At 44.7% G+C, this 23,876-nt stretch overlaps 3 protein-coding genes across 5 annotated transcripts in view; 1 reads left to right on the forward strand and 2 right to left on the reverse strand.

The window, feature by feature from the left end:
• Positions 1-147: 147 nt before the first annotated feature.
• On the reverse strand, positions 148-6,424 carry optn (optineurin). 3 transcript variants are annotated; one of them, XM_010901294.5, is made up of 13 exons: positions 6,148-6,421; positions 5,426-5,563; positions 5,005-5,210; positions 4,632-4,790; positions 4,379-4,551; positions 4,125-4,293; positions 3,895-4,010; positions 3,674-3,823; positions 3,345-3,429; positions 2,596-2,751; positions 1,886-2,028; positions 773-864; positions 148-557 (listed from the first exon to the last, which is right to left on the reverse strand). In XM_010901294.5, the coding sequence occupies exons 2-13, from the start codon at positions 5,559-5,561 to the stop codon at positions 436-438; spliced, it is 1,707 nt and encodes a 568-aa protein (XP_010899596.2). In that variant the 5' UTR covers positions 5,562-5,563; positions 6,148-6,421; the 3' UTR covers positions 148-435. The 3 variants fall into 3 exon arrangements, with proteins under 3 accessions (XP_010899596.2, XP_010899597.2, XP_010899598.1); XM_010901295.5 differs by having other exon boundaries at positions 4,146-4,293; positions 6,148-6,420; XM_010901296.5 differs by lacking the exon at positions 773-864 and having other exon boundaries at positions 6,148-6,424.
• A 914-nt stretch (positions 6,425-7,338) lies between these two features.
• ccdc3a (coiled-coil domain containing 3a) lies at positions 7,339-17,284 on the forward strand. Its single transcript, XM_010901297.3, has 3 exons — positions 7,339-8,219; positions 8,435-8,609; positions 16,432-17,284. Exons 1-3 carry the CDS (start codon positions 7,828-7,830, stop codon positions 16,738-16,740), a joined length of 876 nt encoding a protein of 291 aa, XP_010899599.1. The 5' UTR covers positions 7,339-7,827; the 3' UTR covers positions 16,741-17,284.
• A 2,858-nt stretch (positions 17,285-20,142) lies between these two features.
• The window catches only part of camk1da (calcium/calmodulin-dependent protein kinase 1Da), a 53,678-nt gene continuing 49,944 nt past the window's right edge, over positions 20,143-23,876 (reverse strand). The window contains exons 10-11 of the mRNA XM_013140123.4: positions 23,410-23,863; positions 20,143-23,323 (exon numbers count right to left, since the gene is read on the reverse strand). Coding sequence (XP_012995577.3) covers positions 23,199-23,323; positions 23,410-23,863 — 579 coding nt within the window. The 3' untranslated portion in view covers positions 20,143-23,198. The remainder of the gene's footprint in view (positions 23,324-23,409; positions 23,864-23,876) is intronic.

Consider the following 23,876-nt stretch of genomic DNA (forward strand, 5'->3'; position numbering starts at 1 on the left):
CCATTATGTTGGATATATTGATAGATTAATAAGATCATCATTAAAAAGCAGGAGCTTGATTAAAAAGAACCAGCACCAGCTCACCAAAAATCCAAAATAAGCAATTAGAATGAACTCTTTCGCAAGAAAATATACAGTACACAGCTATCAAGAAGAAGTTACATTTATCACCAAAAGAACATATTTCAACAGATATTTTTCACCTTCTAATCAAACAAAATCAACATGTGTCTATAGCTGTGCAATGTAAGGATACATTTAAATATAATCATCTGTAGTAATACACATACCAAAAAAATCCCACTTCATTTAAATAATAACCTGCATTTTACTGATGTCAAGTGATGACATGACAAAGTAGAAGCCTCGTATTAAGGTGCGTCTGCTACTTGAGCATTTGGCTTTGTTGCTGATGACAAGGATGCTGAAGAAGGCTCAGATGATGCAGTCCATTATGTGAATCTGCAGGCTGTCCAGATCTGGTAAGATCTCACTACACTTGGGGCAGGCATGCTCCGGAATATTCCCCTGCTGCTGCCAGTCCCTGGCATCACCACCTACCACAGACAAAGTTATATGGTGATCTTAATTGCTAATATACACCATGATAAAATGATTTATCATGTTTGTAAATACAGATCAATTGGACAGGGAGGTGCACAGGGTTTTGATACTCAATGATAATGCAATAATAACATTACATTAAATATTGTGAATGATATGTCCTGATATGAGGCCTCATCTCTTTCTCCTTCCCTAAACTATGAAGTACCTCTGGCTCCCTGCATGTTATGTGGACTGTCGCCCCCTTGTGGATTGCCTCCGTGTGACACATGTCTCCTCTGCATGTCACTCAGAGATTGTCTAAAAAAAGAAAAAAAAGAGACATGAAGTCAGGTTGTAGGTGGAGCTTCACAGCCATAAGCATGAGGCATAGGTAGGGATGCCCCTCGTGTGTTCCGCCGACGGGCCCAGATCGGACCAAGTCACCGCCTGGCTGTGTAGCCGCGTGACTTCGGCCACCTGGTTGAATCCAGGACAGAACTAGCAGGTCCAGCTTTAGGAAACCTTCCTGCACGGTCAGCCTTATCCACCCACTGAGGGACTTTTCACACACCCAAAACCTGATGATCTACCAGTCCATCTATAATTTACCTTTATAAATTATATTAGGACTACCTTGGGTAAACGGACTGCCCAGGTGGTGCTACGGTGAAAGGTAGTCCATTTGAATGTTAATAATGAACACCATGAGGTACAACTGGATATCATATGCACAAGTAATTGTATTTTGTAGGGCTTTCTAATTGGTTTTTTTTTGTGGTGCATTCCTTCCATATAAAAATAGCATAAAATGAGGGCCCCTAAATGATTACTGTATGGCCCCAACTTTGTGAAGCACCCAGGGTGTTGTTGCACTATACATAGTGTCTCCCAGCCCGTAACTCCTTTAGTTAGCCAGGCTGTTGTTGCAGTATACACAGTGTCTCCCAGCCCAGCCAGGGAACACTGTAACTCCTTTAGTTAGCCAGGCTGTTGTTGCAGGATATACACAGTGTCTCCCCGCCCAGCCAGGGAACATTGTAACTCCTTTAGTTAGCCAGGCTGTTGTTGCAGTATACACAGTGTCTCCCAGCCCAGCCAGGGAACATTGTAACTGCTTTAGTTGTCATGAGCCCTCTGGGGGTGAGTACCTGAGCAAAATTTTCCATTTTCTTGTTTGTAAATAATTCAATGTATTTTTTTACTTCGACATTACAGAACTCAGTTTTGGGTTGATCAGTGGCAAATAACCCTGACATTGTAATGCAATAAAGTGTAAAAAAATCACTCCAAGTGGGGGAACACTTTTGAAAGCCACAATATGTAATTATGGGATATGCACCTGCCAAGTGACTCAAGCTCATCCTGTAGCTGTGTGTTCTGCTTCTTGACAAACTCCAGCTGGGCAGACAGGCGTTCCTTCTCCTCGTGGATCTTTTCCCGAGCTGCTCGCTCAGCATAGAAGTCAGAGGAATAAACTTCTGCCTGCGCAAAGTAAAACACACACCAAACGCTCTGTAACCTTGTTCTTGACTGATTGTTGACTGAATGTCTGTGTCCATTTTTTATCATCTATCATCATAACATCCCTTCCATCCTGAAGTACTCTACAAAACTAACTTGGATCGCTGTCAGAAATGAACATCAAATGTTTTTTTTTACAAAAGCATTGGACACTGTTCACACAAATGTAACGAAACATAGACAAGTAAGTCATTGTCTGTCACTGATGTTTACAGAGAACTACAGGGTGTTGTCTAGGGTCACGCCAAGGTTGTTTGTACTCTAGGAAGGAAGGACGAGGAAGGGTAGGTTTTATGTTGTTGATTGGCTATTCGTGGTTAGCGCCATACATATAGGAAATCGGTTCCTTGCTGCAGCACAGATGTAATTTAATTGTTCTCTCTGCAAATGGTTGTTTTTGCAATTCACCCAGCTTCCACATGGAGAACAAATAATCTATACGGCTCCCTTAAGTACATGTTACTGGTAACGTGTTCCTACACAATACACAAGCACACAAAATGTAATCATGAAAAATAAATGAGCTACCTGGGCCTGAAACACAGAGATGGTCTCTAGCTCTTCCTCCTTCTGGTAGATCTCCTGCTTCATGGCATCTATCTGCTGTTGTTTAGCCGCCAGCGCCTTTTCTGCTGCATCCAGTCTTGTTTGCAGGTCTCCCACTTCCTCCTTAGTGACCAGTGGCTGGAGGCCACACAGAGACCAGCAGATTCATCAAATACACTATAACTTTTATTTTAATTTTAACAACACCAAAAGCCAAACTTTATGTCTAGAACCACCATTTCCTGAGGGAAGTAAAGAGGTACAGATCTGTGTTCAACATTCAAACTTTGAACTTTGAACTGAAATCACAGACTCCAGGCAATCACTATATGTGAAGGATTTGCTGTCAAGTACAACACCTAAGTACATTCTTGTACATAATAATCCCTAAAACGAATCCCTAAAAAATGTACAAACCATGCTGTTAATTCTGGTAATTTGGTAATCTGGTACTTACTCTTTTTGGCAAATGGCTCTTCTGATATGGATGAAAATATGCTCAAATTAAAGCTGACAGTAACACTCTAACACCACAGTCGAGGAGTTATTTGAAATAGAGAGCCAAAATATATTACTTTCCCTAATACTTTTTGTATTGTATAAATGTTAATTCATTAACTATTTTAGTATCACATCCATAGTTTGGTAATAACTGACCAATCTAACAGGAACAAAACAGAGTGCCAAACGAGACCTATTTCTGTTGGACTGACTCTAAGTAACATAGTCACCTCTCTCTTCTTGCTCTCTTGCTTTAACTCGTTGTAGTCCTCAAACAGCTTGGTGTAGGCTTCCTTCAGCTGGGACAGGTTTGTCCTGAACAGAGGACAGTCAACTGTCAACCACAGTGACTAGGAAGCATCCAGACATAGAAACTACTCTCACCCATCAGAGGAAAAGGATAGTCATCAGGGGAACGGAGACAAGGGAGGAGAGGAGGGAGCAGGGAATTTCCATCCAAATCTCCCATCCAAGTGAATGAACAACATCGCCAGAGGGAATAGCCATGGTGAATTGTGTTTGTGTCGGTGTCAGTGTGTGCGAGCATGCGCCACTCCACCTATCCTCTCCAGCCTTCCTCTGCTCTAGCAAGATCTGGGCCTGGATGCTTTCCAGTTGTAGCTTCAGTCTGTCGTTCTCACTCTGTACCGCCTGCTTCTCAACCAGCTGGGCCCGTAGAGTTCCCACCTCCTGCTCCACATCCCTGCATCTGCACGGGGGAGGTGAAGGTTACAGTTATCTGGCAAACATTCTTATTCCCTCTGCTAATTCCTCTCTTACCTGTCCTGCAGGTTCTTCTTCATGCCATCTGCCTCATCTAGTTTGCTCTGTGCCTGCTGCAGCTCTTTAAACAATGTCATCATCTGAGCCTTGAGATTCTCCACTTCTGATGCAGCCTGACACACAATGGGCATAAAATAAACCGTAAACAAACTGGCTTTTCTAATTAAGATGCCATTTTAAATCTCAATAACTTGGCTATTCTTACAAGGTGAAGGACAAGCGCTTACCCGGCCCGTCTGTTTATCTACCTTGTCGTCTTTCCCAGAGTTCTGCTGGTTCTCCTCTGGTTCTGTTTTAGAGCCATGTGCTGTGGTATCTAGTGCTGGGGACACAACCTCTAGAGATGTCTGTGTGCTGTTCTCCGAGATGGTTTCCTTTTCTTCCAGCTCTGTAATTCTGAGTGACACAGAAATATGGTTACACACATACCTACATCACACTTATACACACCAAATTCCACCCGGACAGAACTGAGGCCTACCTTGCTCTGGCAGCCTGGAGATCAATTTGGAGTCTCTCCACCCTCTGGGTCTCCTTCCTCAGGGACTGGAGCAGCTGGCTCACCGTCAGTTCCTCAGACTCCTGTCGCGATGCCGTCATGTCATACCTGGGGTCCCTCAGATCATGACGCAGGTCATTGCCAGTTTCCTCTCTCTACGTGCATGCAGAAGTGAAAGATAAACATCTATATATTGTGTGCGTGTGTGTGTTTCCTATGAGAACGAGTTACTCACAGCGATCCTGATCTCTATGAAGGAGTCATCCTCTGACCCCTGACCTGTCTTGAGCTGGAGTTCCGAGTTCATGGCCACCAGGTCACTTTTCTCTGCCTGCAGGCGCACCACCTGAGCACGCAGCGCCTCCAGTTCCGCATTCTGATTGGGTGCCTGGGCCTGGAAGTGACATAAACAAAGTCACTGCTACATATATAAACACTCCAACTTCGAAGCCTTTCCATGTTATTAAAAACTCTACCAAGAATCTAAATACAACCATAAGTTATTGTATAGTTTTCTATACATTTATTTCTCCATCTAATATGGAGCTTTTAGCGTGAGGTTTATCCCCAGGGCTAACCCTGTAAACAGTTCTCCCTTTTTTGCTCACCTGGCCCTTCCCATCAGCTCCTCCTCCTTGCAGCTCCTCCATCCTCCTGCTGAGCTCCTGGTTGTGTGTGGAAAGGGCCTCCATGCGGCTGCGGGCCTCCTCCAACCTCCCCTGGAGAAAGTCCCTCTCCTCTCTCTGCTTCTCCTTCCACACAGACAGTCCCTCAAAGCGCTCCTTCATCGCTATGTTGGTCTGCCTCAGAGCCTCTGTGGGGTAAGATTTACAGGAGGCTACATTAGAATACACACACAAACAGTCACATGTGCAAGTACACACTGACATAACAATCACTAACATTGTCAGCCAAGGAAAGATAATTATAACCTTATGAAATAAAGTCCCAATGTCCCATAGAGAAATCTAGACTTTACAACAAGCCTGGTGACCGCACCCCATTCTGGTTCCCCTCTCCATATCTCACCTTTCAGGTCTCTGTTCTCCTGGATGAGACTGTTCATCTGCTGCAGTGTTTCCTCCAGGGTGTCAGTTGTGTGGCCGGGTTGGGAGCCAGGACCCCGTGAAATGTCCCCATTCACCATGGGGGAGCTGGACGCCATCGCTTTTGTTGCAAAGTCATACAAGTGGAAAATACAATATGGGATCAGCTTATGAAAGTATGCGATTCTCTAAAATTGCTTGTATTTAACCTACAAAACCACAGTGCCTGCCTTGTCAGAGAAGCGATCAACCACATTATACAACGGCTGACTCATACTGAATGCAGTCGATCATCCTCTATTGAGGAAACGTATCAACCACTACCTCGTGGTATGTATTGAAAAACAGTGTTAGAGACAGGCCATCAGCCTGCATGAGAGTAGTCCCTGGTTCGGTAATCACTACTAAATATATAAATGAAATGATGACACCTAAACAACGACTCGTTACATATCATAACATCACAAAGATAGCTAGACTACTGTACTGTACAGAAATGTTTCGTTTTCTTCTAACTTACTACTTTTCCACTTTCGCATCTTTATCTGAAATTCCACCCAGGCAAAACTGTTAATAAAATCAACTTAGTTTACTGTACGTGGTCTCAAACTTAGACCGTTAACTTAAGGGTACAAATAAGGTGAAAACGAAACTTGTTGTGCGTCACACGGGCTATGCTAAATTAATCGCACTGTAAGTACTCACGGGTGATTAAGTATCCCTTGAAAGAAGAATTTAACTTATACCAGAACGTTATTGTTGAAGATAAAACCTTGATATTTCTATTTTGTTTTCTTCAGACTCGTTTTGGATTTACAGCGTTTCCTTGTCTTGACGTCATCTAACAAAAAAAAGTGTTGGCCTAACATCTGCCGCAATTGTCAAAAAAAAAATCGTCTGGATAAGCTTACGTTGGCTTTATTAAAAGTCTGTACATGCGCATCTATACCTTTTGCTAATCAGTGAAAATGCTGCTCGGTTGATACCCTCTAACTGTCCCACAAAACACCCCAATCACCTGACGGTGACGTCACTGACTGTAATTCCACAGTTTCACCTTTGGGAATGACCAGAAGTGACCACGCACTTTAGGAAAGGAAAGAGTTGCATGATTTGACAAATAAATAATTAGATGACCGTCTACCGAGTATTTTAGACAATTTCATTAGGCTAATTAAATTAAATAAGAAACCATATTGCAAACTTTGCTCACCAACTGCTAATACTTTGCACAATGTCACTGTATGTCTGTTTAAAAAATGTAAAGCGAATAGTAACTATTTTTACTCCGTTCTGAGACCACAAAGAACTTCACTTTGCAGATCATACAAATGTTCACTAGATGGCAATATTTACTTGTAGAAGAGAGGTCCCTGAACATCCCACGCAACGAAGTAGGCAGATTCACAGCTACATGGAATGTGTGCTAGTGCATTTTAAGTACATTATATCAATGACTTACACAGTTACATAGACAATTATATTTTAAAAAGTACATCATATCAATGGCTCTTGATATACACAGATAGTGATAAACGCTTACAAATATCTGGTCACGATTTGAGAAAGATTATTACTTATTTCATATGCCAAGGAAACTCACTGCCATGTCATATCATATTGAATGACAGACAACATCATCGATAACAACAACAAAAAACGTTTCACACGTATGGCAAGCTGTTTATAAAATGTTCATAGAATTTCGAAAACAATTCAATTGATATAATGTAGAATTATTCATATATATATATATATATATGGGGAAAAAAACATAAAACGTTTGGTCATAGACGTATACCTACCTGCATTCCAACTATCTATTACGTTTTTGTAGTATAACAACTACTGTTCAATGATTGGCTGTGTAAACCTTGGGACAATGTGATTGGTCGGTGAGATCTTAGAGGATGAACAGGCTTTGAGGAGACTTCAGGAAAAGTCTTTGAATTGGGCAAGTTTGCTTTGCACAGACCACGGATAATGCCCATTTAAACACTGGATCATAACATTGCATAGGATTATCTGTCTGTGGATATACTTTAAACTCTTTGTCTTTAACGGAATTAGCAGCTTACACACGGACCACTGTTCAATGGGACCCAGAGGACAAGTAGGGAGCTTGTCTATTTGTCTTTGTGATCTAACAATTTACATCCAACTTTTACTGGAACCAGTCAAGTTTTAATTGACTACCATTTAGTACAATTTTAAGTCTATATTCCAATAACATTATCACTGGATACAAAAACAACACATTTTTATTGTAAAAAGTTGGATGTATTTAAAGAAAACTTAAGTGTATTAAGGTCCAAGTGGTGTAACGTAGGCTATAACAAGAGTTTTCCAAAGTGAAAAAAACGAATTCCGCGCTCTCCAGGCAAAATGATCTTTGCGTCATTGCTTATCGCACTTGGCTACATGACGAGCTTTGCGCGAGGATGCCAACTGCCCACCGAGTGGCGTCCACTAAGTGAGGGATGCCGCGCGGAGCTAGCTGAGATAATCGTATACGCGAAGGTTCTGGCCATTCACCGGGAACAGTATGGCGGGGCAGAGGGCCTCTACAATTCCCTGCCGTTCCCGTTTGGGTACGGCTACGAGGGTGCAGAGAAAGGGTTGCTCTACTCTGCAGAGGTGGAGCTCGTATGCGACCAGGCGTGGGGCAGCATGCTGGAGGTGCCCGCTGGCTCGCGCCTCAACTTGACAGGGCTCGGGTATCTCGCTTGCCAGTCTCACACCGTGATGGAGAACTACTCGTACATCTTCTTCTTAAGGTGAGTGAGATTGACTATTTAACTGGAGTTTGCATGCACACAGACTCGTAATAGTAATCTTGTGTACTGCATTATAGATAGAAAAAACAAAAATGAATGATATAGGCTTACATTATTTGATTCCCTATCCAATCCTTTGTGACAGCATTTAGTGATAGATGTTACTCTATGGGAAGCTTTTACTCTCAGTACCTCACTGTGTTTTCCTCCTACAGGATGGATGAGAACTACAACATCCTGCCTCATGGGGTCAACTTCCAGGACGCCGTCTTCCCAGACACCTTAGAGAACCGCCATACGTTCTCCAGCTTGTTCCAGTTCTCTAACTGTTCCCAGAGCCAACCCCTCCAGACCTTCAGTCCTGAATGGGACCCCCAGGAAGACAGCCGGGTAGGACCACTCAAAATGCTGCATACAGGGGGGTTTGGAGAGAGGGGGAGGAGGAGAGAGGAGACTGTTGAGAGAAGGAGAAAGAGAAGCATGTAAATGAACGGAGAGGGGAAGAAAGAGCGATGCAGATCCCTGAAGGGAGATGTACAGAGGGGGATAAAGAGAAGGGAAACACCATCTGGTTGTGAACAGCTGGAGATATAAATTCCAACTGCTCATAAAATTGAACATATATACACACGTGCACACACATGAATGCACGCTGGCACACACCTACTGTACACACACACACACACACACACACACACACACACACACACTCAGTAAAGTAGCAGAGCAAGTTGTAGCTAAGGTCAGCCATGGCTACAAATTAAACTCTTTGTTTTACAACCTTGTCGCCCCTGGATACAGCAGGTTCTCACATGTCACTGAATATTTTCAGGTCGTCAACTTGAACTTTAAATATATTGGTTTTTAGCTTTTCTGATGTAGACTAGGCTGTTTTTTTTGGACTATTCTACTGCTGTATGATCCAGGTAAATTCATTGTAAGTTTGCCAAAGTTCACCTGGTAACACCTGCCAAGACTCGTCTAGACTCCTGGAAGAATGTTCTATGGACATAAAGTCAAAAGTGGAGATGTTAGATGACATGGGTCCTGTTATGGTTGGCGACAACCAAATATTGCATTCCATAGATTTGATCCCATTTGATAGGTAACGGGTTGTGGTGTTTTGAGGGAGGCTTTGCGACATAAGGACCTGGACAACTTGCCATCATTAATTAAACCATAAACTCTGCTCTGTATCAGAGAATTCTGAAAGAGAATATCAGGGAATCCGCCCCTGAGCTGAATCTGACATCTTGCTTATGCAAATCAAAACACACAAGCATCAGTGTAGCTGAAAATTATATTGCATTTGAAGTTTTGGAATGACTTAATCAATGACCAGACGTTAACCTTAGTGAGATGCAGGACCCAAGAATAGAAGAGTGCCAAAATTCTCCCAAAACAATGTGAAGAACTCATAAACATTTATAGTGCCTATGGAAAGTATTTAGCCTCTCTCATTCTTTCCACTTTTTCCTCATTATTGCCATTCATCTTCATACAGTACCACTAGTATGAAAAAGAGAAATGATACCAATTCATTAAAAATGAAAAACTATAATATCTCATGTACAGACGTATTTAGACTCTTTGATATGTCAATCCAAATTGAGCGCAGATGCATCATGTGTCTTTTAATCATCTTTGAGGTGTCTTCAGCACTTGACTAGAGTCCACCTGTTGCAAAATCATTTGATTGAAATTTTGTTACAAAAGGCACACTCTCTATAGACCTCAGAGATAGAATTGTGTCAAAGCCTAAATCTGTGACTGGTTGTGAAACAAAATTGCTAAAGCATTGAAAGTTCTCAGGAACACAGTGGTGCTCTATCGTTGTGAAATGGAATGAAGTTTGAAACCTTCCAAGACTCTTCCTAGAGCTGGTGGTCAATCTACACTGAACAAAATTATAAACGCAACACTTTTATTTTTGCCCCCATTTATCATGAACTGAACTCAAAGATTATAAGACTTTCTCCATATACACAAAAGGCCTATTTCTCCCAAATATTGTTCACAAATCTGTCTAAATCTGTGTTAGTGAGCACTTTTCCTTTGCTGAGATAATCCATCCACCTCACAGGTGTGACATATCAAGTTGCTGATTAGACAGCATGATTATTGCACAGGTGTGCCTTAGGCTGGCCACAATAAAAGGCAGTTTCACTCTATCAGGGGGGTCCGAAAACCAGTCAGTAACACATCTCTTTTGCATAGAGTTGATCAGGCCGTTGATTGTGGCCTGTGGAATGTTGGTCCACTCCTCTTCAAAGTTGCTGGATATTGGCCGGACCTGGAACACGCTGTCATAAAAGCCGATCCAGAGCATCCCAAACATGCTCAATGGGTGATTATGCTGGCCATGTAAGAACTGGGATGTTTTCAGCTACCAGGAATTGTGTACAGATCCTTGCAACATGGGGCCGTGCATTATCATGCTGCAACATGAGGTGATGGTCGTGGATGAATGGCACAACAATGGGTCTCAGGATCTCATTACGGTATCTCTGTGCATTCAAAATGTCATCAATAAAATGCACCTGTGTTCGTTGTCCATAACACACGCCTGCCCATACCATAACCCCACCGCCACCATGGGCCACTCAATCCACAACGTTGACATCAGCAAACTGCTCACCCACATGACGACATACAGGGAAAACCAGGATTCATCCATGAAGAGAACACCTCTCCAAAGTGCCAGACGCCATCGAATGTGAGCATTTGCCCACTCAAGTTGGTTACAACGATGAACTGCAGTCAGGTTGAGACCCCGATGAGGAAGACGAGCATGCAGATGAGCTTCCCTGAGACAGTTTCTGACAGTTTGTGCAGAAATTCTTTGGTTATGCAAACCGATTGTTGCAGCAGCTGTCTGGGTGGCTGGTCTCAGACGATCTTGGAGGTGAAGATGCTGGACGTAGAGGTCCTGGGCTGGTGTGGTTACACATGGTCTGCGGTTGTGAGGCCGGTTGGATGTACTGCCAAATTCTCTGAAATGCCTTTGGAGACGGCTTATGGTAGAGAAATGAACATTAAATTAATGGGCAACAGCTCTGGTGGACATTTCTGCAGTCAGCATGCCAACTGCACGCTCCCTCAAAACTTGCGACATCTGTGGCATTGTGCTGTGTGATGGAATTGCACATTTTATTATAGTAGCATTTTATTGTGGCCAGCCTAAGGCACACCTGTACAATAATCATGCTGTCTAATCAGCATCTTGGTATGCCACACCTGTGAGGTGGATGGATTATCTTCTTTAGTGAGAAGCTCACTAACACAGATTTAGACAGTGAACAATATTTGAGAGAAATAGGCCTTTTGTGTACATAGAGAAAGTCTTAGACCTTTGAGTTCAGCTCATGATAAATGGGGGCAAAAACTAAATTGTTGCGTTTATGATTTTGGTTCAGTGTATGTAACTGGGTCAAAAGGCTGAGGTCATGGAGGTGACTAAGAACCCAATGAACTCTAACAGAGCTTTAGAGTTTCTCTGCAGATCCTTGAAGAACCTAATCCAGAGTGAACAGTACCTCAGACTTTCATTACGACAACAACTCGCAGCACACAGCCAAGACAATGCTGTGGTTGCTTGGGGACTGTCTGTGAATGTAATTGAGTGGCCCAGCCAAAGCCCAGACTTGAACCCTGTTGAACATCTGGGTGAAGACCTGAAGGTCCTAGTTCACTGACGCCCCCCTCCAGCCTGACAGAGCTTGAGAGGATCTAGAAGAAAGAATGGCATAAACTGGCCAAATCCAGGTGTGCAAAGCTTGTGGAGGCATACGTAAGGAGAGTTTGAATTGCTGCCAGTGACACTTCTAGAAAGTCCTGAATAAATGGGTTGAGTTCCAATTTAAAGATGAGATATTTTCTTTTTTATTCTCAATTAATGAAAAAAATTGCTTTGTAATTACAGGGTATAGTGTGTAGAGTGATGTCAAAATGAATACAATTACTAAATTATAAGTTATGACTGGAATAAAGTGAGAGTACTTTGAGAAGGCACTGTACACTGAATTTCAGTAATTTCGCAGAAGTTTTTAATAACTCAACTACTAAGTTTGTGTGCAGTCATTTCACACAACTAGTTACTGGATTTAAGGAGACAATGCATTCGCAGATGGGGAAATTGTGCATTGCTTGACCTTGTTCTTAAATAAATCCAATTGAGGTTTTACTCAGGTTTCCTTTGTTTAAAATTGGTAGATTTTCTGAAATATTCAGTGTCGAAAACATAAAAAAGAATGATAGAGAAAAACAATTATGTGGACAAATACATTTTCACTGCGCTATTTATGACTATAGCTAGAGATGGTGTTTTGTGAGGGATTCATCTTTTGACCTTCTGTCAGTTGAGAACAGTTCTCCTACTCAGTCAATCGTACTCAGTTCTCTCCCAAGGAAACCTCAGCTGCTCCAGAGGTAGCTCACTTGATTCAACTTGTCAGAAAATACATTGGCCTATTGAATTTTGTCAATATAATATGGAAGAACAAGAAATTTTACTCAAAATGATATAGAAAGAACCTTTTAAGATTGTTAACCCATAGTGGAACACATTTTTGTTGCTTTATTGAGAGGTTGGGAGGATGTTCTTTGTAGCACCATAAACTGTCATTCCATTAAAATATTAATAAATACAGTCGCCAGGCACAAAGACTGCCTTCCCAATGAACCTACCCACCAGAACAGAGACCGTCCACCCAGCTAACCTACCCACCAGACACACAGACTGCCCTCCATGCTAAGCTACCCAGCTAGATAAAGAGGAGGATATTTGGATGGAGAGAGTCAGAGAGGGAGAAAGAGAAGTCGAGGGTTTGGGTGGTAAGTCTCTGTACGTTCATGCTTGGATTTATGCCATGCTTCCAGAACTGTGTAGTTGGGAGAGGAATGTGACGTCCGCTCCGGCTCAGTCAGAAACATCAACATCACAGTGACACATTTGTCCTCTATTTTCTCCTGCAGTGCATGCCCCCCTCCCCCCCCCCGCCGCCAGCAACAGAACAAAACTTAGCCACACACACACACACACACACACACACACACACACACATGCATGTACTGTATACACTTGCACGCACAAACCCACTCGAATATCACTCCTTAAGACTGTGAGATCAAAGAATTCATTGAAGTCATGTGACTCTCTGTCTCATCTTATTCATTAGGCCTTATGCTGTTGTCTATTGAGGTCAAAGGTTGTGAAAATACAGACATGCACCAGCACTCAGGCATGCCCAAGATTTGCTGGACCAGACTTTTCTGACCTAGTCACATGCTCATAGTCACAACGCTTTGGTCTTCAAAGATCCACTGACTTGAAAGGGTTGAACAGTTGTTACAGTATCAGTGAGAAGCTCCACTTGGTCATAATTAGGGCTTTTACACCTATCCATTGTTTTCAGAGCCGCAGACACTGAAATGGAATTGTTTCTGCGACAGACTGGAGGTCTAGATGATGTCATGTGAAACCTCTGATGAACAGTGGTCAGGTTTTCTCATCCTGTCAATGTCCTGAGCCTGTCGTACGTTGACTGAAGTCTCAGGACACACAGGGTGTCGGGTTTCCAATGGGTTAATGTGTTAAGGGGTTAGAGGTCAGGGGTTAGAGACACTACATAGTGTGAGCCCATGTGCTGACATGCAGGGGTTGGGTTAGAGACTCAGGGGTTGGATGTAAAACAGGTGTGTCCAGGTGGAGGAGCAGATGTGTGTAGTGTCAGTGTGGCAAAGTTTACAAATGATAAAAGGCTTGAAAATCGTGCTACAAACACTGTGGGAAACTCATAGCTCATGCACACATGACACACACAGACACACATACACAGTTGTCGAGGTTAATATTTGATTGGGGCTCTCTCTGGCGATGTGTTGGGCAGATGGAGGTGGTTAGCTAAGGAATGGCTGGGAGAGACAAGAAAAACGAGGAATTGTCTGTTCCGTAGTTTTCCTCTGGGAACGCCAACGTTCCAGATGGACACCCATTCAGGCTGGCCCTGCAGGAGGGAAAGGAAAGACGAGAGCACCTCCACTTTCACCCAAACCCCCCAATTACTACTCGCTTAAACCCCTTGTTATTCACTTCGGAGTGGTTCCTGCTCGCCAAAACGCATACATGGACACTTTGTCCTAGTAATTCTACCTCCCATCGTTTTAGAGCCCAGCTAGGAAAAATACTGCCTCATTTAAAAAGTATTCTCATTTATTAGAGAAGAGGCTGCTGGGGTTGGGAACGTCGATATGAAGTGGGAACGAGCAGCGACAGCGAGACCGAGGCAGGGAGGAACACGTCAGTACACTGGGAAGAGAACCTCCAAACATCTCCAGAGTAAATGCCAAACCTACAATAAGCATCACGTTTAGTCATTCCTTCCTGCTGTCCTATACCAAAGTAATAATGGTGAAACAAGTCCCTTCCTAAGCCCTAGCCTCGTCCCTGAGGCATGGACATCTTCCTGTAGACCAGAGGAGTCAAACCGGTTCCACGGAGGGCCGAGTGTCTGCAGGTTTTCGCTCTCACCTTGTACTTGATTGATTAATTAGGTCACTAATTGGTTAGTCTCTACCCTCCCATGGTTGTTTAGGTCTGAACTGGGAACCAATTTATAGGAACAACCAAAAACCTGCAGACACATGGCCCTCCGTGGAACCGGTTTGACACCCCTGCTGTAGACTAACCCAGACTCTGGCTACAAAGTAACCACAGTGAGTACACTGCCCAGCAGAAGCAAACATGACCGCTAAGATGAATCTTCATTGGCTACCTAAGCTATGCGGACCCCTTTCACGCACCCAACCAGTACACACATTCATACTGACGCTCGTTCTGTTACTTAACTCATACGTAACTGCTCGGTTGTTAAGGAAGCCTTTCACTTTTAGTCCACACCTGTCGTCTACCAAGCTTTTGGATGGACGTGTCAAACCACATTTGATTTGAACTGTGTAGTGTAGTTGCCGCGTCGTAACTGAGCAGACCTGTGCGCACACAAACACACGCAGTGTTTAGTTAATGGCTTTACAGCTGTTCAGATACGTGAAGATGGATGATGTGAGTTCAGGTCAGAAGGAACCCTGCTGTGCGCGTGTTTGTGTGTGTGTGTCTGTGTTTATGGGAGTGTTTTTCTAAGTTGTGTTTACACAGTTGATCTGCCACAGCGAGCAGGTCACACACAGATGTTCTGACAGGAGGTGCTAGCAGTGGACAGACAGGTCCAGGGTACACTTACTGTAACAGTCGTGGCTCTTGTACTGGATTATAAGAGTAAGCATATACTGTACATCTCCATGAGTAAAACTATTCTATTTTCCTGTGATACCATTTATGTTTAAAGGATTTAAAGAATGCCTGTTATGGCAAAGACTTGGGCTAGCCATTGATCATACACAACCGTCCAGACACACACCATCCCCACGCCGACCTGTAGCCTGAAGTAGCAGTAGGACGGGACACCCCACAGGGCGGCCTCGACCTGCCAGTGAGCTGTAAAATTGAGGCCCCCTGCAAATGGTCAGAACTCCGGGAGACTTGATAGCATACTGTACTCCAGACAGGCTCCAATGTACCTTGACCTGTTATGGAATGAGGGGGAGAGAGGGTGACGGGAGACGGATGAGTCTGTCTGGGGCCCCTCATTTGAACTAACTGCAGGTCTTTAAGTCAGTGCTGTGTTCTGAGTGGCTCATGGATCTCTGGCCAGACAGGTCTCCCGTTCCCCGTGGTCCACACATAGTCCCAGTGTTCATCCCCACACACGTGCTAACCTCTGCTCTATCCCGTGCTAATGCCTCCCTCCCTCCCAGAGTGTCAGGTCTGTCAGAATCCCTCTGAGGAAGAAAACACCAGCCAGGGAGAAGTAACTGAGGCAATGGAGAGAAAAGATTACACAGACGGGAGTGTGATGGCACCGGGATTCTGGCGCTCCCCTCGCGACTCGGACTGGCAACGCGCCAAGTGGCATTTTGCATTTGAAGACCCTCGTCTCAGCTTTCTCGATGCATTATGCTTAGATGAATGCTCGAGACGGATCTCACAAACTAAGTGGCATGCCCTTTTAAAAAGGCGGAAACACAAGTATCACTGCGTTTTACATTTCAAAGATCACCGGTTTGAACAACCCCTTCAAGATGATGCTTCTGCCCCTTCTCTCTTGTAGAATTAATTTCTCTGTTTTTCTCTCTCACCCTAAACCCTGTCCTCCAGCTCCTGTGCTCCTCGGTGCAGGGGGCTCTGTTTGAGGAGGAGGAGAAGAGCAAAAAGCTACAAGAGCGCCTGGCCCAACTGGAGAGGAGGAACAGGCAGCTGAAAGAGCGCGTCCGGAAGGTGAAGCGCTCCCTCCGGAACGCCAGGAAGAGCCAGCGTGCGGCGGAGCAGGAGAAGCAGGCACTGGAGGAGAGACTGAGGGCAGCAGAGAGGCGAGCTGGGCACCACCTCAACACCATCGCGCAGGAGGGCACGCCCACCAGATACGCGCAGGCCGTGTTGCGCCGCACGCCACACAAACCGCTTTAGCCTGGACTAGACGCTGTTGAAGGCTGCTGGGCAGTCGTTCTAAGTCATGTTGTTCACACACACACTCAGACATACACTTATAGACATATGCAATTATATATATATATATACACACACATACACACACACACACACACAAAGATGAAAGCTGTGCTCATTTCATATTCATCCATAAATGCTGTAGTTCCTACACATGCTATATAAAGAGGGCATACAGAAACACTCGAATATCATAGGGGATTTCCACGAGTGAATTAATACAGAGAATGACAGAAAGAATGAGAGAGATTGTTTAATATGGGCCCTCATCCTGGCCAACCGCTGACGGAAAGACGGATGAAAAAAGCCTAGAGGTGACGGATGAGTGAATGAATGAAGTGAATGGAGGAGAGGAAGTGAGATTGTTCAGTTTGCTAGATGTGTCAGTGGGCAATAGAGCCGTGTATTTTCTGTTGATGTCTGAGCGTCAGTGCTACCAAAGAGTGTGTCCGTTGCTATTATTTTTTTATATGAATGTATTACTGAAGCTGCATATAAACTCCAATGAGGCATTACCAACCCTGTTGTGTTCAACATCCTGATTACAATTTTATTCAGATTTTTTAGACTAACAGTACAAATCAACAAACATTCCATTTTAGGTACAGGTAGGGAAAATAGTGTGGATGAGTTAAAAGTGTTGCTGTTATGGCTCTTTATGGGTTTCCCTATATCTATCAGGTACTCAGGGATGAAGAGAAATGTGGCAACCCTAAAAACAAACACATATTTCGGCTAGTTGACATGATTGCGAAGGCAGGACACAAGCGCAGGGAGAATGGAGGAAATTTTATTCAAGAAGTAAAACATGACAAATCAAAAACTAAACAACAAGACAAAACCGAACAACCATAAAACAAGGCTTACGCCAAAACAAAGACCAACAAGATACACTGGGAAAGGAGGAACTTAAATTGGAACAGTGATTTGGGAAACAGTGGAGGGCGATAAACAACAAAGTGTCCATGATCCAAACGAGGGAGAGAGGGAGTTCGATTTCACTTGCATTGCAAGCCTGCCGTGCCAGGACGTGACACTAGTACACAAAAAACACATTAACAGGTGAACCCAAACTCACCAACACAGTAACAGCTGAACCCAAACTCTTTAACACAGTAACAGTTGAACCCAAACTCTTTCACACAGTAACAGTTGAACCCAAACTCTTTAACACAGTAACAGCTGAACCCAAAATCTTTAACACAGTAACAGCTGAACCCAAACTGACTAACACAGTAACAGCTGAACCCAAACTCTTTAACACAGTAACAGCTGAACCCAAACTCACTAACACAGTAACAGCTGAACCCAAACTCTCTAACTCATTAACAGCTGAACCCAAACTCATTAACACAGCAACTGCTGAACCCAATTTTAAAAGACCCTTCCAGCCTCAATCTCCAGCTTGGTCAATGAACACAAGACAACAAATACCTGCCACTGCAGGGGCTACAAATGCACACGATTTGTCCTCATCCACTCTTCAGTCAGTCAGGCTATGATAATGACACAGAGTAGAATGGAATGTTCTCTTCTGAGAAGTAAATAGAAAGACAGCGGGACTTTACCGAAATATTTATTTAATTCTGCCCCAAAAACAACCCCTGGATTGCAGTTCTTATTGGATGTCCTGTTAGCTCAGTGAAGCATTAGGCAGGCAGGAGTCTCTCAACTACCTTTGAGAAAATCCCCAATACCCCAGATTAATCTGGAGAAAACAGACAGAGGAACGAGCGACGGAGCCAAATTGACAGAGTGACATGTTTTACGGCTTATCATTATCCCGCTGAGCTCAGAACCACTTAAACAACCCAACAGGCTTCCTGACGTGTTCAAGCAACCAGTGAAAAACAACAGAGAAGAACCTGGACAGGATAAAAAGCTACAGAAGAGGTCTTACCCCTCTTTCCCTCCCATTCCCATCCACCACAGGCCCCTTGCGGAGACTACTTAGGAGAGATAATAGAGGGAGGTGGGCTGTGCATCCGGGCAGCGAGAAGGAAGTATTTTAAAAGGCAGAAAGATCAGTGCTCCCAGAACCTCTCCCAGTCCCCCCCATCCCGCACCCCACGCACCCCACGCACCCTGATCGGTCATCCAACAACAACAGCCCCCCCCACCCACCCACACCTGCTCCCACTTAGAGTCTCAACGTTGTTATATTGACTGTGTGCGTGTGTGCGGGAGTTGCTTTGGGCTTGTTCATGCGAATGAGCTCCTCTAAGGATTCTTCTGGCCGGCCCCGAGCACACCGGCCAAAAAGGAAAGGCCGTAAGACAGAGAAAGCAATAGAGTGATGATGAAGACGATAACAACAGATAGGTCTTTCAATAAACCTGAGGTCATTCTACAGTGAAGGGGATAAAATCGACGAACGGCAGTATAAGCATGATGTTGTAAACGAGGGAAACGGAGGAATGTGCACACTACTCCGGGTGCAGATACACCGATAGAGTAACTGAGAATCAGCTGCTTAATGTGGCTGTGGTTTGAACGTGCCCCCTGTACTAGGAATGAAGGACCATCTGAAATGAAGTCCCAACATACCTGTAATCACTATCGTTAACCTTCAGGGGCTGCTCAACTATGGAAAACACACATCAAAATCACACCTGGCTATAATTGCCTGATTCTAGCTATAAACCCACATTAGTGAAGTAACGTACATTTACCGTGCAACTATAAATACTGGGTATTTGGAAAAACAATGGGGTTGTTGATGGCTGAGGAAATTGTTTTGTTGAAATGGTGGCAATTTGGGAATGCTCTACTCAACCCTCTCAGAGTCCAAGCCAGACACAGACCCAGAACCCTGATGTAGTCATTATGAAGAGCTCTCCATAATCACCCTGCGAGGACTGTAATGGGAAATGTGAGCAACACTGCTAACCACTGACCTAGTAAACTCATCATCCACTAGCTTTTATTCATTTTGCCAGACTGTGTTTATATAGCCTCCATTCTCCCTCCAGGTCACCCTTGTCAGTTTTTGGGAATGTTTTATTTGTTTTGTACGCATGCTGATGAGTATGTCCTCACATTCACTCAGGGTGATAGCTGGACCTGTTCTGGACCTGTTCTGGACCTGTCAGTAACATCTGGGAAGTGTCCGGGTAACATCTGGCGTACGTCTGTGGAACGTGTCTAATGTCTGTTGAACATCCGCTGCGTGTGTAGTCTGTTTGAAGTCTGGGACACTTGTCTACGCCCCTCTAATCTGCTTCTGGTCCATTACAAAGGTCAGTGGTCAACAAACAAACCAATTTGAAGAGGTCAATCTTAATCCTAAAAGAAACCTCCAGCTGCTGTAAGTTTAAAAATCCCTGGACACACAGGCAAACACACACAGACAGAGACGGTTGCTTCATGATCGTTCAGGATTTATTTAAGGCGGGAAAAAAAACACAAATCAGTCATTCTGGCCTCTGTCATCGTCACGTTAACTCGGATATGTGCACATGATTGTCGAAGCCATCAGATATACAAGCCCCAGAACAGGTCATCACAGCACAGGAAGAGTGACGACACATTCACTCCGCCACACAGAATGGAAGGAGGCGCACGCTTAATGACACAGGGAGAAAGTCGCCCCTTACCACTGGCGCAGGGTTAAAAATGTCCCCCTCCCACTAATGGGCCAGGCTCATATTGAGTTAGGGTACACAGATTTTACTGTGGTAAAGGGTAACGTCCTCCGGTCGTCAGCGAGACAGCGCCACACAAGATGGGCGTTTGCCTTGGTCACATGCAGAGAGTAAATACGGCCCATGTCCCGGACCTCGCAAGGAGACGCAGTGTTGTTGACACCCTGCCGTCCGTGGGCCTTCTTCGTTTCTTCTTTAGATACAGACACAAATACATCATACAAGGGCATATACGTTTAATGCAAACACTGGCGGAGTTGGGAGTTCTTTAAGCACTTTTCAACATGCTTGCATGTTATCTTTGCAAAAGTGTATGACGCGTTTCGGTTGCCCACAGGCACGCGCACAGTTGCGTGGTGGGGTCTGTCGCTGTTGTGTCTGTGAGTGGTGTGGTAAAGTGGACGATGGATGACTGAGGCGGATGTGTAAAAACTGCACAGTTCCATTACAGGTAAATGTCGTATCGGTCACAGCTTGGACGTTTACACATGGCAAACAAAAGCCTGAGTTGGTTTCTTTTTTTGCGGGATAAATAAAAATGTTCTTTTGTCAGATATTTTTAAGACTTCTGATGGCGTTATCTCCATGGTAAGTCTGTAGATGGTCACTGTTGTACACAGGGATGGAATTTAAGGATGTTTTTACTAGTCTGGGTCCATAAGCTATGCCATGCGACATCTGAAAAGACAATGATCGCTAGCCGATACATTAGGGTAAATGCTCTACTTAACCCTAACCGGTCTGTAAAGTGCTAGCCTCAGGCTAGTGCGCTAGCTTAATTTCCATCTCTGGTTGTCCAGTATGCTCTGTATGTTGTATCAAAGACTAGCGCCTTGTGGAGTGGAGGGTGTGGGTGGTTGTAGCTCATATAGACACACAGGTTAAACATTCTAAAGAGATACAATCAACCCCCCCACCACCCGCCACACACACACTCCCGCATGGCACCGCATTTGCAAAGTTTATCTTAAAATGATCATATTCACAATATATTTACAAGAACTTTTCCACAACTATACTCATTCATACCAGAAAACAATAAATGCTCGCCTCAATGTCAAAAGGAATAAACAAATAACATAATCGAGCCCTAAAGTAAACTCTACCCACAGCCGGTGACATCCCAATCCATGATGATCGACCCAGCACCACCAAGTCAGCTAATAACACAGACATATGACCTCTGTATGCAAGCTGGATCTGGCCATAATCTGGTTAGTGTTAACAGACCCAGTGTTGGGAATCTTCTACAGCAGGCTATCCAGTGAACCAGACTAAACGATCTGGGTGGTGGGTGGGTGGGTGGGGGGGGGGGGGGCACAGAGAGGAAAGAAAGAACAAACATTGTCTTTTGTTATCTTTCTCCAGATTATCAGAGTTCAGCCCTTAGTTTCAAAACAATCCAGTTCTCAGTGGGGATATGCTAGGGTTACAATTCTCCTAGCTGACCATCAGTGATTGATTAGGTATTATCAGTGGGTCCACATATTCTGTTTCAACACTGCTTTGGCTACACATTACAATGGCGTAAAGGGATAGTTAGAGGCATCCAACAGGCAGAACACTGTGTAGACAAATCTAGTAAGTACAGCAACATGGGTCACCACGGCGCCCAGTCCAATTCCCTGAGAACTTGTGCACCGGGCGCCGGCTTGATGACATCATTGTGACAATGTCTCATGTAGTGAGGTCATGGCTTTGTAAAAGGAAAAATGGGGACAGGAGGGTGGTTAGAGGCAACATCTCCGACCATCACGGCGAGGATCCTCCAACTTACAGAGACGGCTGCTTTTTTAGATGGGCTCTTGAGACCCTCATGAACAGATACTTGACAGTAGGACCTGGTCTGTAAGTTGGAAAACCTTGAAGTAACGGTAGCTGATGGTCAGAGCCCTAAAAAGAGACAGCCTCATCAAGCTCTCTCCAATCCCTTATGGGGTCATTGTTATAAAAGTCTTAGAAAGTAAGAAAATAATGAAACATATTGCATGTTTCCCTTAACAAAGAGGTTATACAATGCTCTGAAGCCCATTTTGGGTATTTTAAAACGGTTTACAATCTCTGTTTGATAAATACAGGTAAATGGAGAGCCTAACCCGGCAGCTGTACACACATTATCTACGTCTAAAACCGTTTGAACCACGTCCAAACCTCATGTGCAAATAGATAAAGCGCTTACTCGTGAAACATCATTCAACAGTCATATGGTACTTTTAAAGCACTTCTTAAACATTGGCGCATACATAGAGAAATCGACATGAACATTTAGAGAAACCAGAGAGAATCCAAATGAAAAGTAATCCAGTTGGTAAGTGTTGACCCAGAGAGCGGAGCATGACATACTGAAAAGAAACAGAAGATTGTATAGTAGATCAGAGGAAAGACCGGACTAGAAGAAGTCGGTATGACTGACATAGACAACACCCAACCTGACGGCAGTTTCTCAGGGCCACAGCCCTCTGAAAACACACCCCCTTCACTGACCACTGTCAATCAGAGTTGGCCTTGTGGAATCAAACAGAAACAAACACTCAAAGGTAAACCAATCGGCCATTCTCTCAGAGTGGAGGTGGTTCCGTGCGGCCAGCTGAGCTGAGTCGGCCTATAGGGGCGTGTCCTAGGTGGGTAATGCTCTGATTGTTGGGATGGGTTTAGGTCCTCTGCTCTCCTGGTCCTCCCAGATGTGGTGTGGGGGAGGGGCAGGGCGGGGGTCGGGCTGGGGGGGTTCTCTTACAGCGCCGTGGCCTCCCAGCTGGTCCCCCGCGGGACCTGGCGTCACTTAGTCTCTGTCAGCACTGTGGTGACCGTGGAGGGGTGGGGCCGGGCCAGCTCGGCCCCCACGGAGGGGACTGAGGTGGCGGCTGATGCCAGGCTGCAGGGGGTGGGAGGGGTTGGAGCACCTGGAGGTAGGACAGACACTTTAGAAACACACTAAGGCACAGGGCGTGATCACTGTTGCTTCTGTGCTGCGTTAAGGCCCACTTACTGTCCTTGCAGGGTGATTTAATAGAAGAGCTCTTCATAGTGGCCGGGTTGGGGCTCGGCACCTGGGCCTGCATCTGGCCTGGACTCAGTGATGGTTGAGCAGAGCTCTGGTTACTGGACTGGTTGGAAGTCTGGCTCGTCTGGATCTGGCTCGTCTGGATCTGGTTGGTCTGGATCTGGTTGGCCTGGATCTGGTTGGTCTGGATCTGGTTGGTTTGGATCTGGTTGGTCTGGCTCTGGTTGACCTGGCTCTGGTTGGCCTGGATCTGGTTGGCCTGGATCTGGTTGGCCTGGTTCTGGTTGGCCTGTATCTGTTGGTTCTGCATCTGTTGGTTCTGCATCTGTGCCGCGCGGCTGTTAGGGGGGTGGGGGTGCGAGTCCATGCTGTGGCCCATACTGCTGCCTAACTGGAGCCTCCTCATGTGGCGAACCACCGCAGTGGCATTGAAGGCTTGCTGGAGAGGGGGA

Source organism: Esox lucius, chromosome 23 (genome assembly GCF_011004845.1).
Source record: "Esox lucius isolate fEsoLuc1 chromosome 23, fEsoLuc1.pri, whole genome shotgun sequence".
NCBI lineage: Eukaryota > Metazoa > Chordata > Actinopteri > Esociformes > Esocidae > Esox > Esox lucius.

Coding starts and splice junctions, on each gene's coding strand:
- optn (XM_010901294.5), bottom strand. CDS start 5,561: ATGGCGTCCAGCTCCCCCATGGTGAATGGGGACATTTCACGGGGTCCT. Junction 4,552..4,631: donor TCATAGAGATCAGGATCGCT/GTGAGTAACTCG, acceptor GCATGCACGTAG/AGAGAGGAAACTGGCAATGA. Junction 4,011..4,124: donor TAGATAAACAGACGGGCCGG/GTAAGCGCTTGT, acceptor ATTGTGTGTCAG/GCTGCATCAGAAGTGGAGAA.
- ccdc3a (XM_010901297.3), top strand. CDS start 7,828: ATGATCTTTGCGTCATTGCTTATCGCACTTGGCTACATGACGAGCTTT. Junction 8,220..8,434: donor TCGTACATCTTCTTCTTAAG/GTGAGTGAGATT, acceptor TTCCTCCTACAG/GATGGATGAGAACTACAACA. Junction 8,610..16,431: donor ACCCCCAGGAAGACAGCCGG/GTAGGACCACTC, acceptor CCTGTCCTCCAG/CTCCTGTGCTCCTCGGTGCA.